A 14,052-nucleotide genomic window follows, 5' to 3' on the forward strand; every position below is an offset into this window, starting at 1 on the left:
GATTAAATATTAAAAGCATGTTTTTTAATGGATTTTTTTTTTTGGCTCAACCTATTTTAAAATTAAATCTGTTCGGGTCGCGGAACGGGTCGAACAGCCTATTTTGACGTCTTTGTTTTTGGTATGGAACTTATATCCTGTATGAAAAAAAATTATAAAATAATAGAATTCTTCTATTTAATTTTTTAAATAAAGTAATAATAAATTTAAATTAATTTATTCTTTTTATTATTCCTATTATTTTTAAACTAAATATAAACATTTATTTTACACTCATAAACTTAATCGGATGATAAATATATTTGAGTAAATATGAGAGATTTTATATTCTATTCTCACAATTTCTAATCTCATTTTAAAAAAATATTTATTTTATAAATAATAATTATTTTTATCATATTAAAAATATTTTTTAAACATCATTATTAATATTTTTATAATATTTAATATCTAAACTTTACATAATTTTTTTACCATTAAAAAGTTTAAATTAAGATGGAAAACCTTTTATAAAAAATTAAAAATAATATAAATAAATTTTTAATAATTAATACTTAACATTAAATTAAATTTTAAAAATAAAGTTATTAAGTAACAAGACATAATAAATTTGAGGTTAAAATAAACAAAAACAATTAAGGAATACAAGGAAAGGAAAGGAAAATGGAGTTCTCGAGGCTGTAATTTTGATACAAATAATCTTAATTTAAATTATTTCTTGCAAAATCTTTATAATTTTAATAAATTTTACCGTAAATTCAAAATCAATTCTCATGAGAATTCAAAAAAATTGAAATTTTATATTTTTACCAAACACAAAAATTAAAAAAAATAATTTATTTAAATTATTTTAAAATTTATCATTTCAAATAAAATTTAATGATTTATTTTTCTGGGAAAAAATTCTTTGTTTTTTTAAACTATTAAATAGAAATAAAAGGCAAATTTTTTCATCATTTTTCGATTTTAATTAATTTTTTAAATTTTATTAATTTTAGCTTAATTAGTTAATTATAGCCTACAGTCAAAATTACAATTGAGATTATCGGTTGACATTTTATATTATCTTATTATTTTAATTATAGAATTAATTAATTTTGGTATAAATAACTCAAACTTAGTATTTAATACAATAAAATTAAAATTTGTTTTCTTGGAATAATAAAAATAATCCTTTGCGTATCTTTTCTTTAAAACGTGGGTATATAATTTATTTGTAAATTTTTAATTTTAAAAATTTTAATTATTTTAATTTAATTTGATTTTGATAAAAAAAATTATAAAATAAAATTAAGCTGATTAATAATAATAGTATATTATTTTTAAAAATAAAAAGAAATTAAATTATAATAAAAATTAAAATATTTTAATTAAATTTTAAAATATTAAAAATAAAAAATAAAAAATTTAATCGATTCAATTTAATTTAATTTTTATTTAAATTTATTTAATTTAATTTTTATAAATAATAAAATATTAATTTTTAATTTATTTAATTAAATAATAAAATATTTAATTCAATAAATAATAAAATAGTGGATGATGGATGTTAACTCCTACACAGAGAGCAAAAGTTACCAAGCCAGGCCGTAGGAGTTCATCAGTTTCTATATGTCGTGTGGAGAGCAACGGTAGACGATGAGGAAAGAAAATTGTTGATGAAAAATAAAATATTAAAATATTATTTCCCCCTAATTTTAAGTATGATTAAATGAATTATTCCACATCAACATATTTAAAGAGATTACTGTAAAAATCTCTCAATCTAAGAGCGTGAGATACCATGGTCTTACAATCTTAATTTTACACTCTTATTTGAAAAGTGTGAAACTATAAAATATTTTTATAATTAATTAAATAAATATTTTCAATTTTCTTAAAAATATATACTAATATAAATAAATACCCAATTTTAAATGATACACAGATTCAAACAAGAGTAGTAAGATTGAAAGAAAAGTAAAGACCCATCACTTAACAGACCATAATATATATAAGCAATCAATGAACCAACATTGAAGTGATTACGAAATGTTAAGCTTTCCAAGACCCAAATCCTCCTTGTAGAGTTTCCAGCGAACATTAGCTAATGCAAGTTTCTCTTGAGCTCCAACCCAATTCACATTAGCCTGCTTGATTTCACTTTCTAGTTTTTTCCATTCTTCTAAATCTTTGGAAGCTTCTTTATTGCTTTTCTCCAACTCAACCAAAACAGACTTCTTTCGAGCAACAACAACCTCCTTCTGTTTAATTAAGAGTTGAATTTCAGCCTCTAATTTTTCTTCTTCTGTTGAAAGTCTTAAGAATTCAGCCTCTTTGGAACTTAGCTCCTCATGCCTCTGTGCCAATTTTGCATCAAGATCAGCAGTTTTCTCTGACAGAGATGTTCGACGAGCTTGAGCAGTTTCTGCAGTGGTTATAACCATAGGAACACTCTCTTTAAATTCTGCTAAGCAAGAAAGAAGACCTTGCAAAATTGTCTTCTCATTCAAATCCTTACTATGTTGAATGAGTGTAAGGATAATTCCCTCAATATTGCCATAGGCATTAGCTAGTTGTATAGCTTCTAATGGCATATTAAGGAACCCTTTTAATGCTTCTTTTTGTTGCTGAACATCAGGTTTAGATGCTTGGTTTGACATGGAGGTTTCGCTGCTCATAGTTCTAGTCCTGCTTGCAAGTTCTGTCAAGAGACCTTTAGATGTTGCATGCACATCTTGGGAAGATTTTACAGGCTCAGAGGGAGGATCCTGCCATGCAAACAAAACAGATACTGAAACTTTAAAATATCAGATTTAGGTGACAAAGGCAAAACATCTGTGTAGTTTTCTATTTGAGTAGGACTGTAGAAGGCGGAGGAATCCGCCTGATTCAATTTTAAATCGGACTGATCAACTGCTCACCCTAAAAATAATTACCTTTGGAAGAATCTTTGTCTCAACAGTCACTGAAGGAGGAGGTGATGACTTGATGACTTCCTTATCACTGGTGGGAGTAGCAGTAGCTTGAATGCCTTCTTTGGTCTGGTTCAGTGGTTTAGTGTCTACTTTTGCTTTAGTATCAACTACTTTTTCAGATGAAGGAACCTGGCTTGTTGGTGGTGCAGCCACTGGCTCAGATGGTTTAGTTTCATCCTTAGCCTCTTGCTTTTTAGGTTCAGGCTTTGAGTAATGCTTGACACTACGAACAAGAATCTCAACTTCAAGTATAAGGGTGTCGCCCACAAGATAACCTTCAGCAGAATTTTTTATTTTGCTAAGAGGAATAAAAGATGTGAAACCCCAATCTTTATCAAATGCTTTGAATACATGTTCTGTATCTGCAAAAACATGAGAGGAAAATACAGTGTTATGGGCATTCTTAGCACAATCTAAAAATTTTAATTTTTAGACTAAATTGAGATTAAATTGACACTTTTAGGTTAATTTGAATAAAAATGTAAAATGGGCTGAATTAAACACACTCAATAAATATAGGGGTGGAATTGAAATTTAATCTTTTTTATTTGGACAAAGATAGATAAACAGATAAATATTGGTGTGTATATGTAAATATGCTAAATGAGAGTACATTTTCTAACAGTTAGACTGTTATTGATTTGATTAACAACTGCAAGGTTAAATTCTGCATCTCTGCTCCATCCTTGCGGCAAACTTGTTGAGTCAGCGACTTCCAAGTACATTGATAAATAATCCACTTTATTTCCTTTGGGGAAAACAAGCAAACACCTGCCAAAAAAAGTAAAAAGGGAAAATAATATTTATTCTGTATAAATTTAATTTTATAAAAAATTTAAAATTAAGAGATTAATTGATAAGTATTCTCATATTAAAAATATTATATTAAATATATCAAAATCTACATGAGATTTTAAAAAAAATATACTAATTATTTGTCCTATGAATTTATTAATAAATTTTTTAAAATATTAAAAATATTTTAATATATTTTTTAAAATTATAAAAATTAATTAATTAATTTTTCATTTTAACCTCAATTGCATCAGAAAGATAAAAATAAATAAATAAATAATAATTTGAGGAGAAGAGATGAAGGATACCATTGACAACCGCCAGCATAGAAAACCTCAGAATGAAGTTCTTTTGGAGTCAATGTGGAGAAATTGTTAATTCTCCACGTGAATTTAAATGGAGTTGCATCCCCCATGTTAATTGCTCTAATTCCTGCATAATAAAAAAATTCACTTTTATTATTTAAAATAAAAAAATATCAATTCTTTGTAATTTAAAAAATTGATTTTAAAAAAAATTAAAATCTTATATAATTTTATAAAAATTCATTTAAATTATTTTTCATAAAATGAATAGGATAAAGTTAATTATTTTGATAATAATAATAATAAATTAATGCAAATAATTCAAAATAGTTATAATTATAAAATATTTTGATAATAATGACCGTACGACCACTGTCGCTCCAATCATAGTCGAATTTTATAGGAGATTGAGACCCACAACTCATTAAAATTCACTATATAAATTAGCTTATTAGTGCGCAATTCAATCCACGATCGAGTAGGCCGGACCGATCAGGATCCGAACTCATCAAAGAGGGATCCAGCTCATTTGACACGCGACGGAACAGTAGGGGAACGAACCTGACTATACCACGGTCTTATCAGTACGAGCGCTAAAAGGAATTAAATGATCGTTTGATGATGGGAAAAGGGAGATACATTCTGTAATACCCGGCTAGACTCCGGTATCGGAATTCCTACCGTCCGGTGGAATCTCGGATGTCGGAGACCTCTAGAAGGGTAGAATCATGTTTTATGAAATGTTTTCATGTTTTTAATGGTTTTGAGTATGAAATTGAATGAGTTTTTACAAGAAAAGTCCTTGGAGGAAAACCCAGGTTCGGCCGCCGAAAGTCAAGTTCGGCCGCCGAACATGCATGCGTTTTGGAGGCATGTTAGGCCCCCGAAAGCATGAGTGAGGGAAGTCCAGGTTCGGCCGCCGAACCTCATGTTCGGCCGCCGAACATGGCATGCATGCGGAGGCACATTCGGCCCCCGAACGTGGTCTGGCCAGCCACTATAAAAGGGTCCCTTAGCCGAAAACGGGCGAGCTTTTCCCCATTTTCGGCCAAGGTGAGCTTTCCGCCGTCCCTCACCCATTTTTGATGTTCTTCCTCTAAATCTTTCAAGATTTTCACTTGTTTTCACTTGGTTTTGAAGATTTAAACTTTTGAAACAAGTTTTGGAGCTTTGGGAACCCAGGAGCTCATTTTCGTGGATCTCCAAGTTTAGGTCGTCTCTCTCTCGATCTTCAAGAGGTAAGAGCCGATCTTAAGCTCCTTGAATGTTTTAAGCAAGTTTTTATGAGTTCTATGGGTAGAAATGCATGCTAGGTTAATGTTGATGTTTTGAACAATGTGTGTGGATTTTGTGTGTTTGAAGTGTTGTAGTTGGGGTATATGACTGCTTGAGACCCCTAGGAACTTGTATGCATGTTTTAGTTGAGATTTATGCATGATTTAAGGTTTGGAGGCGAAATGTGCAAAGGGAGCCAAGTTTCTGCCCTTGGCAGAAACCAGGTTCGGCAGCCGAAGGCACTTTCGGCCGCCGAACATGGTTGGGAAGGCAGCCCTTTGGCTGCCGAAGTTGCCCCCGAAAGGGAGACTTTCGTCTCTGTCGGGCAGTTTCGGCCGCCGAAAGTGCCGCCGAACATGCATGAGTTTCGTCTCTGTCTGGGAGTTTCGGCCGCCGAAGGTGCCGCCGAACTTGCCTGACTTTCGGCTCTGGAGGGACTTTCGGCCGCCGAACCTGCCGCCGAAAGTGCCCTGTTCAGCCATTTCTTGCATGTTTTTATGTGATGTTTTCAGGATGCTTTAGGGGGTTTTTGGGGAGTAGATTAGAGTTATGTTCTAGCATGTTTGGTCCCTCATTTGAGTCCACCTGTGTAGGTTCGGACCCGAGGAACCGAGGACCCCAGCAGTGAGTTCAGCTGCTTTGGTGTTGTCAGAGTCAGCCAGAGGTGAGTGGAACTAAACTTAATCTTTTAAATTAAATGTTTTATCATGTTTCATGCATCATGATTATGCAATAGGATGATTGCATTAGTATTCACGAATATGCCGCATTGCATCGATTGTTGTTGATGTGGGTGAATGTTGGATGACCCAATTAGTCCATGACAGGAAGACCAGGACCCCATTCTACGGCCTGGCACGGAAATGAAAGACCAGGACCCCATTCTACGGCCTGGCACGATTGTGGACTCGAAGACCAGGAGCCCAGAGGAGGCCCTGGGATAATGGTAAGTAATGTATGTATGACAGGAAGACCAGGACCCCATGCTACGGCCTGGCACTATGTTAGCTTGGACTAATTGGTGACAAGTTCACCCAACCCTTATGTGAATTGTTTGTGTTATGATGCATTCCATTTGAGCATAGTGTTAATGTGTTTTACTAGCTCTACTCACTGGGCTTTTAGCTCACCCCTCTCCCTTTACCCCCAGGCTTGCAGGTACAGTATAGTGCGGGAGTCCGGATAGAGTAAAGAAGTCATGCTTATGTAATAGCTAGCAATGGACATGATCAAATTGTAATGTAAAAGTATTAATCAGTATAGTTATGAGATGATGTTTATGGATGTTAGAGGTGTGCTTGACCATAGATTGTTGTATCCCTTTTAAACATGATCTTAGAGATTTATATGATGTTTATGTATACCAACTCAACAGATGTTATGTTGCCCATTGGGGGCACAGATGAGATCCCACAGAGGGATCAATGTTATGTTAATGTTATGCACAGGTTGAGTTTGGTTGATGTTCATGGAAAGAAAAGTTTTAATTTTTATGCATGTTGTTGATCATGTATGGGATTATACAGGTTCACAGGTTTTATGTCAGGCTTGCTACGGGTCCCGGCGGCCTTAAGTCGACCCGGATCCTAGCGCCGGTAGCGGTCCGATTTTCGGGTCGTTACAGAATGGTATCAGAGCCCTAGGTTCATATGGTCGGACCTAGAGTGTCGGGCTCATAGAGGTTATAGAAAGTCAAGCACAATAGGAAGATCATGTCCACTAGGATAGGATGTGGAGTCCTGTCTTGCATGATGATGTGAAATGCCATGACTTTATGCATGTGCATTAATGATATGCTATGATATGTGATGTATGTGATGCGGGTTCATGTGTGCCCACATGAACCATATGATGCTAACGTTGCTTGTGATGCGTACTGTTTTTCAGAAAACAGGATGAGAGGAACTCGTCGATCAGCAAGATTGACTGGAGTACCACCTGAGGATGAGGGCATGAGCGCCCGTCCTCCTACATTGCCTAGGGCAATGTCAAGCAGGTCCAACAGGGACAGAGCAGTAAGAGACCCTAGAAGGTCGTTGGATCTGGGTAGAAGCAGATCAGTCAGAGGAACTGTTCAGGGAGGAGCGTCAGAGGATATGGGGGATGATATGGACGTAGAACAGAGGAGGGATGGCAGTTTGGGAGTCAGTATGTCAGAAGAAGGAGTGGGAGAGTCCCAAGGAGGCACTCAGGCCTCGGGATTTATTCAGCCACCTCACTACCCACATTTCGCACAACATCCCGGGTATTCGATGGGAGGTACATCGGATTACCCTAGTTTCACCCCTTATCCCACACAGATGCCATACCCACCATACTACCCACCGTACTCTCAGTACCCAATGTATCCACCTCCACCCTATTATCCAAGTCCAGCAAACCCTACCTCAGAAAATGTTGCACCACCTCCACCACCTGCAGAACCAGCAGCCCCAGTTGCTCAACCACCTAGACCTAGCTCAGCCAGTGGGAGCAAGGTTAAGATGACAGACTATATGAAGCTGGGTGCTCCCCAGTTTGAAACCGGTAATGATCCGTTCGTGTACTTGGAGCGGGTCAAGGCAATTACAGACGAGATAGGGGCGGATGACAGTAGAGCCATTCAGATGGCCGGGTTCACGCTTAAGTGCAAAAAGGCACGGGAGTGGTTCAAAAATTATGTGAACCCGAGAGTGGACAACATGACTTGGGAAGAGTTTGCAAACGAGTTTGCAGGATGGGCTTTTCCTGATAGTTCAAGGGAATTGAAGATGATAGAATTCGAGCAGTTGAGGCAAACTGATGACATGAGTGTAGACGAATATACTGACAGGTTTATGGAGTTGCTGCCATTTGCTGGGCAGGACCTTAGCACAGACCAGAAGAAGTCGAGGAGGTATATCATGAAGCTCCATCCCAGGTATTCCTCCTTGGTACAGTCAGCAGATAGAGAGAGTTTTCACGCCATAGTAGATATGGCTAGGAGAATGGAAGCTAGTGCCATCATTCAGGGGACAGTTAAGCAGACAGTGGCACAAGCTTCTGGTTCTAAAACTCCGGGTGGGGGAAGGTTTGATCCCTCTACCTTGAGTGCAGCAACTTCAGGCAGTAAGAGATGGGGTAAACCCAAGGGTAAGAAAAACAAGTTCTGGAGTAAAGTCAAGTCCAGTCTGGGATTTGGGAGTGGCTCAAGCTCTGGTGCGGATAACGCAGTTTGTGCGAGGTGTGGTAAGCCACACAAGGGAGTATGTCGGTTTGGGACGAACGCCTGCTTCAGATGTGGTCAGGAGGGGCATATAGCTCGAGACTGTCCAAGAGCGGCCCCAATGGCTCAGTCCCAGCAGACAGCTTCAGGCAGTGTAGCGCAGCCAGCAGCTCCAGCCATGACTCAGGCCAGTGGCAGAGGCAGAGGGAGAGGAGCAGCCTCTTCTTCAGCGGGTTACAGAGGTGAAGGTCCATCAGCCCCAGCACGGATCTTCACAATGACACAGCAGGAGGCAGACGCATCCAACACCGTGGTGGCAGGTAATCTCGTCATAGGTTGTTCGGATGTTTATGTATTGATGGACCCTGGTGCATCTCATTCTTTTATTGCTCCGAGGGCCGTAGAGAGGTTGGGATTGATGACTTCCGGGTTAGAGTGTCCTCTCTGGGTCAGTGGACCCAAGTGTGATCCATCAGTGGCAGAGTCAGTCTGTCAGTGTAGTCCAGTTTTTGTTGAGGGGAGATGCATGTCCGCCGACCTAGTGGTTCTAGATTTGACAGATTTTGACGTCATTCTAGGGATGGACTGGTTATCTACCCATGGTGCTACCTTGGACTGCAGGGACAAGGTAGTCAGGTTCAGAGTTCAGGATGGATCAGAGGTTGTCTTCAGAGGAGACAGGAGGGGTACACCTAGAGGTATGATCTCAGCTCTTCAGGCTCGTAGGTTGCTTAGGAGGGGATGTCAGGGGTATTTGGCTCATGTGAGAGAGCTTAGTGGTCAGGTCAGAGAGCCCGCCTCGGTGCCAGTGGTTAGAGAGTTCTTAGATGTGTTCCCAGACGAGCTGCCAGGTTTACCACCTGCTAGGGAGATAGAGTTCGAGATAGAACTGATGCCTGGAACCCGACCGATCTCTATCCCTCCCTACAGGATGGCGCCAGCAGAATTGAAGGAGTTGAAGGAGCAGTTACAGGAGCTGGTAGACAAGGGCTTCATCCGACCGAGTACCTCACCCTGGGGTGCTCCAGTTTTGTTTATGAGAAAGAAGGATGGATCCCTTAGACTTTGTATCGACTACAGGCAGTTGAACAAAGTCACTACCAAGAACAAATACCCATTGCCAAGGATCGACGATCTATTCGACCAGCTAGCAGGAGCGGGTTGTTTCTCCAAAATAGATCTGAGATCCGGGTATCATCAGTTGAGGATCAGGGAAGAGGATGTGCCAAAGACGGCTTTCAGGACCAGATATGGGCATTTTGAGTTCCTTGTGATGCCGTTCGGGTTAACTAACGCCCCTGCAGCATTCATGGACCTCATGAACAGAGTGTTTAGCCAGTACCTGGATCACTTTGTTATTGTCTTCATAGATGATATCTTAGTGTATTCCAGGAATGCAGAGGAGCATGCCCATCATCTGCGGTTGGTTTTGCAGACCTTGAGGGAACATGGCTTATATGCCAAGTTCTCCAAATGTGAGTTCTGGTTGAGGAGCATTTCGTTCTTGGGGCATGTAGTGTCAGAGAATGGGATTGAGGTAGACCCCAAGAAGACAGAGACTGTGGCTAACTGGCCTCGACCCACTTCAGTGACAGAGATCAGGAGTTTCTTGGGTTTGGCAGGTTACTACAGGAGGTTCGTTCAGGACTTCTCAAGGATAGCAGCTCCTCTAACCAGACTAACCAGGAAGAATCAGAAGTTTCTGTGGACCGACCAGTGCGAGGAGAGTTTTGAAGAGCTTAAGAAGAGGTTGACTTCAGCACCAGTTTTAGCTCTGCCATCTAGTGGAGAGGACTTTACAGTCTTTTGTGATGCGTCCCGTGTGGGACTGGGTTGTGTGCTTATGCAGAATGAGAGGGTGATTGCTTATGCTTCTAGGCAGCTGAAGAAGCATGAGTTGAATTACCCCACACATGACCTTGAGATGGCAGCAATAATCTTTGCACTCAAGATGTGGAGGCATTACCTCTATGGGGTTAAATGTGAGATCTTTACAGATCATAAGAGCCTGCAATACATCCTGAGTCAAAGAGATTTGAATTTGAGACAGAGGAGATGGGTAGAGTTGCTGAGTGACTATGATTGCAAGATTCAGTATCATCCGGGTAAGGCGAATGTTGTGGCTGACGCCCTAAGCCGGAAGTCACTAGGCAGTCTATCCCACATCACGGTAGAGAGAAGACCAGTGGTGAAGGAGTTTTACAAGCTCATTGAGGAAGGTCTACAGTTGGAGTTGTCTGGTACAGGTGCCTTGGTCGCTCAGATGAAAGTGACACCCGTGTTTCTGGAGCAGGTGGCTCAGAAACAGCATGAGGACCCAGAGTTAGTGAAGATTGCCAGGACTGTTCAGTCAGGCAAGGACAGTGAGTTCAGATTCGACAATAAGGGGATCCTCCGCTATGGGAGTCGTCTATGTGTACCAGATGACATTGGGCTAAAAGGAGACATTATGAGAGAGGCTCATAATGCAAGATACAGCATTCACCCCGGAGCCACCAAGATGTATCAAGATCTGAAAAAGGTTTATTGGTGGCCAGCTATGAAAAAAGAAGTGGCACAATTTGTGTCAGCCTGCGAGATATGTCAGAGGGTGAAGCTGGAACATCAGAAGCCGGCTGGAATGCTTAACCCGCTACCTATCCCAGAATGGAAATGGGAGAATATAGCTATGGACTTCGTAGTGGGGTTACCGGCGACGTCCAACAGATTGGACTCCATATGGGTGATTGTGGACAGACTCACCAAATCTGCTCACTTCATCCCTGTCAGGAGTGGCTATTCTGTGGACAAGTTGGCGCAGGTGTATGTTGATGAGATAGTCAGACTGCATGGGGTTCCTGTTTCTATAGTGTCAGATAGAGGGCCCCAGTTCACCTCCAGGTTTTGGCGGAGTCTGCAGGATGCCATGGGTACTAGATTGGATTTCAGCACTGCCTTCCATCCACAGACAGACGGACAGTCAGAGAGGACCATCCAGACCATAGAAGATATGCTCAGAATGTGTGTGCTGGACTTTGGCGGTTCTTGGAGGCAGCATCTACCTTTGGTGGAGTTTGCCTACAATAACAGCCATCATGCTAGCATTGGGATGGCTCCATATGAAGCTTTATATGGAAGGAAGTGCAGGTCACCTGTTTGCTGGGAAGAAGTTGGAGAAAAGGCCTTGGCAGGGCCTGAGCTAGTAGAGATCACCAGCAGGGTAGTACCCTTAATCAGAGAAAGAATCAAGACAGCTGCAAGCAGACAGAAGAGTTATGCAGACATCCGCAGAAGGCTAGTAAAGTTTCAGGAGGGGGATCTGGTATTGCTCAAGGTGTCTCCAATGAAAGGAGTGGTTCGGTTCGGGAAGAAAGGTAAGCTGGCTCCGCGGTACATCGGACCCTTCGAAGTCTTGCAAAAGATTGGGAATGTATCGTACAAGCTGGACTTACCTGCTTCTATGGCAAGAATCCACCCGGTTTTCCATGTTTCTATGTTGAGAAAATTCGTGTCAGATCCGGGCAAGGTTCTTAGTGAACCTGATGTGGAGATCCAAGAGGATCTCACCTATGTTGAGCAGCCAGTACGGATCCTAGACACCCAGATCAGGAAGCTGAGAAACAAGGAAATCCCGATGGTGAAAGTCCTGTGGAACCACCACAATATAGAAGAATGCACTTGGGAGACACGGGAGTCTATGCTCCGGCAATATCCTCATCTCTTTTAAGGTTAGTCTCTATGTGTTCTATGTGTTTATTATGTATGTTACGTTTTATGTTATGCATGTACTAGTTGAGGAACATTCGGGGACGAATGTTCTTAAGGGGGGGAGAATGTAATACCCGGCTAGACTCCGGTATCGGAATTCCTACCGTCCGGTGGAATCTCGGATGTCGGAGACCTCTAGAAGGGTAGAATCATGTTTTATGAAATGTTTTCATGTTTTTAATGGTTTTGAGTATGAAATTGAATGAGTTTTTACAAGAAAAGTCCTTGGAGGAAAACCCAGGTTCGGCCGCCGAAAGTCAAGTTCGGCCGCCGAACATGCATGCGTTTTGGAGGCACGTTAGGCCCCCGAAAGCATGAGTGAGGGAAGTCCAGGTTCGGCCGCCGAACCTCATGTTCGGCCGCTAAACATGGCATGCATGCGGAGGCACATTCGGACCCCGAACGTGGTCTGGCCAGCCACTATAAAAGGGTCCCTTAGCCGAAAACGGGCGAGCTTTTCCCCATTTTCGGCCAAGGTGAGCTTTCCGCCGTCCCTCACCCATTTTTGATGTTCTTCCTCTAAATCTTTCAAGATTTTCACTTGTTTTCACTTGGTTTTGAAGATTTAAGCTTTTGAAACAAGTTTTGGAGCTTTGGAAACCCAGGAGCTCATTTTCGTGGATCTCCAAGTTTAGGTCGTCTCTCTCTCGATCTTCAAGAGGTAAAAGCCAATCTTAAGCTCCTTGAATGTTTTAAGCAAGTTTTTATGAGTTCTATGGGTAGAAATGCATGCTAGGTTAATGTTGATGTTTTGAACAATGTGTGTGGATTTTGTGTGTTTGAAGTGTTGTAGTTGGGGTATATGACTGCTTGAGACCCCTAGGAACTTGTATGCATGTTTTAGTTGAGATTTATGCATGATTTAAGGTTTGGAGGCGAAATGTGCAAAGGGAGCCAAGTTTCTGCCCTTGGCAGAAACCAGGTTCGGCAGCCGAAGGCACTTTCGGCCGCCGAACATGGCTGGGAAGGCAGCCCTTCGGCTGCCGAAGTTGCCCCCGAAAGGGAGACTTTCGTCTCTGTCGGGCAGTTTCGGCCGCCGAAAGTGCCGCCGAACATGCATGAGTTTCGTCTCTGTCTGGGAGTTTCGGCCGCCGAAGGTGCCGCCGAACTTGCCTGACTTTCGGCTCTGGAGGGACTTTCGGCCGCCGAACCTGCCGCCGAAAGTGCCCTGTTCAGCCATTTCTTGCATGTTTTTATGTGATGTTTTCAGGATGCTTTAGGGGGTTTTTGGGGAGTAGATTAGAGTTATGTTCTAGCATGTTTGGTCCCTCATTTGAGTCCACCTGTGTAGGTTCGGACCCGAGGAACCGAGGACCCCAGCAGTGAGTTCAGCTGCTTTGGTGTTGTCAGAGTCAGCCAGAGGTGAGTGGAACTAAACTTAATCTTTTAAATTAAATGTTTTATCATGTTTCATGCATCATGATTATGCAATAGGATGATTGCATTAGTATTCACGAATATGCCGCATTGCATCGATTGTTGTTGATGTGGGTGAATGTTGGATGACCCAATTAGTCCATGACAGGAAGACCAGGACCCCATTCTACGGCCTGTCACGGAAATGAAAGACCAGGACCCCATTCTACGGCCTGGCACGATTGTGGACTCGAAGACCAGGAGCCTAGAGGAGGCCCTGGGATAATGGTAAGTAATGTATGTATGACAGGAAGACCAGGACCCCATGCTACGGCCTGGCACTATGTTAGCTTGGACTAATTGGTGACAAGTTCACCCAACCCTTATGTGAATTGTTTGTGTTATGATGCATTCCATTTGAGCATAGTGTTAA

General features: G+C 40.8%; 1 protein-coding gene across 1 annotated transcript; it reads right to left on the reverse strand.

Moving 5' to 3' along the window:
• Positions 1-1,950: 1,950 nt before the first annotated feature.
• On the reverse strand, positions 1,951-4,192 carry LOC110607316 (MATH domain and coiled-coil domain-containing protein At3g58270). Its single transcript, XM_021746403.2, has 4 exons — positions 4,061-4,192; positions 3,571-3,728; positions 2,919-3,319; positions 1,951-2,750 (listed from the first exon to the last, which is right to left on the reverse strand). The coding sequence occupies exons 1-4, from the start codon at positions 4,165-4,167 to the stop codon at positions 2,025-2,027; spliced, it is 1,392 nt and encodes a 463-aa protein (XP_021602095.2). The 5' UTR covers positions 4,168-4,192; the 3' UTR covers positions 1,951-2,024.
• Positions 4,193-14,052: the final 9,860 nt, after the last annotated feature.

This window comes from Manihot esculenta, chromosome 4, assembly GCF_001659605.2.
Source record: "Manihot esculenta cultivar AM560-2 chromosome 4, M.esculenta_v8, whole genome shotgun sequence".
Lineage (NCBI taxonomy): Eukaryota > Viridiplantae > Streptophyta > Magnoliopsida > Malpighiales > Euphorbiaceae > Manihot > Manihot esculenta.

What these genes read in the sequence shown, in the direction of transcription:
- LOC110607316 (XM_021746403.2), bottom strand. Translation starts at nt 4,167, where the DNA reads ATGGGGGATGCAACTCCATTTAAATTCACGTGGAGAATTAACAATTTC. An exon ending in CAGTCTAACTGTTAGAAAAT is followed by an intron (nt 3,320 to 3,570) that starts GTACTCTCATTT and finishes ATGTTTTTGCAG; the next exon opens with ATACAGAACATGTATTCAAA. An exon ending in AGACAAAGATTCTTCCAAAG is followed by an intron (nt 2,751 to 2,918) that starts GTAATTATTTTT and finishes TTTGCATGGCAG; the next exon opens with GATCCTCCCTCTGAGCCTGT.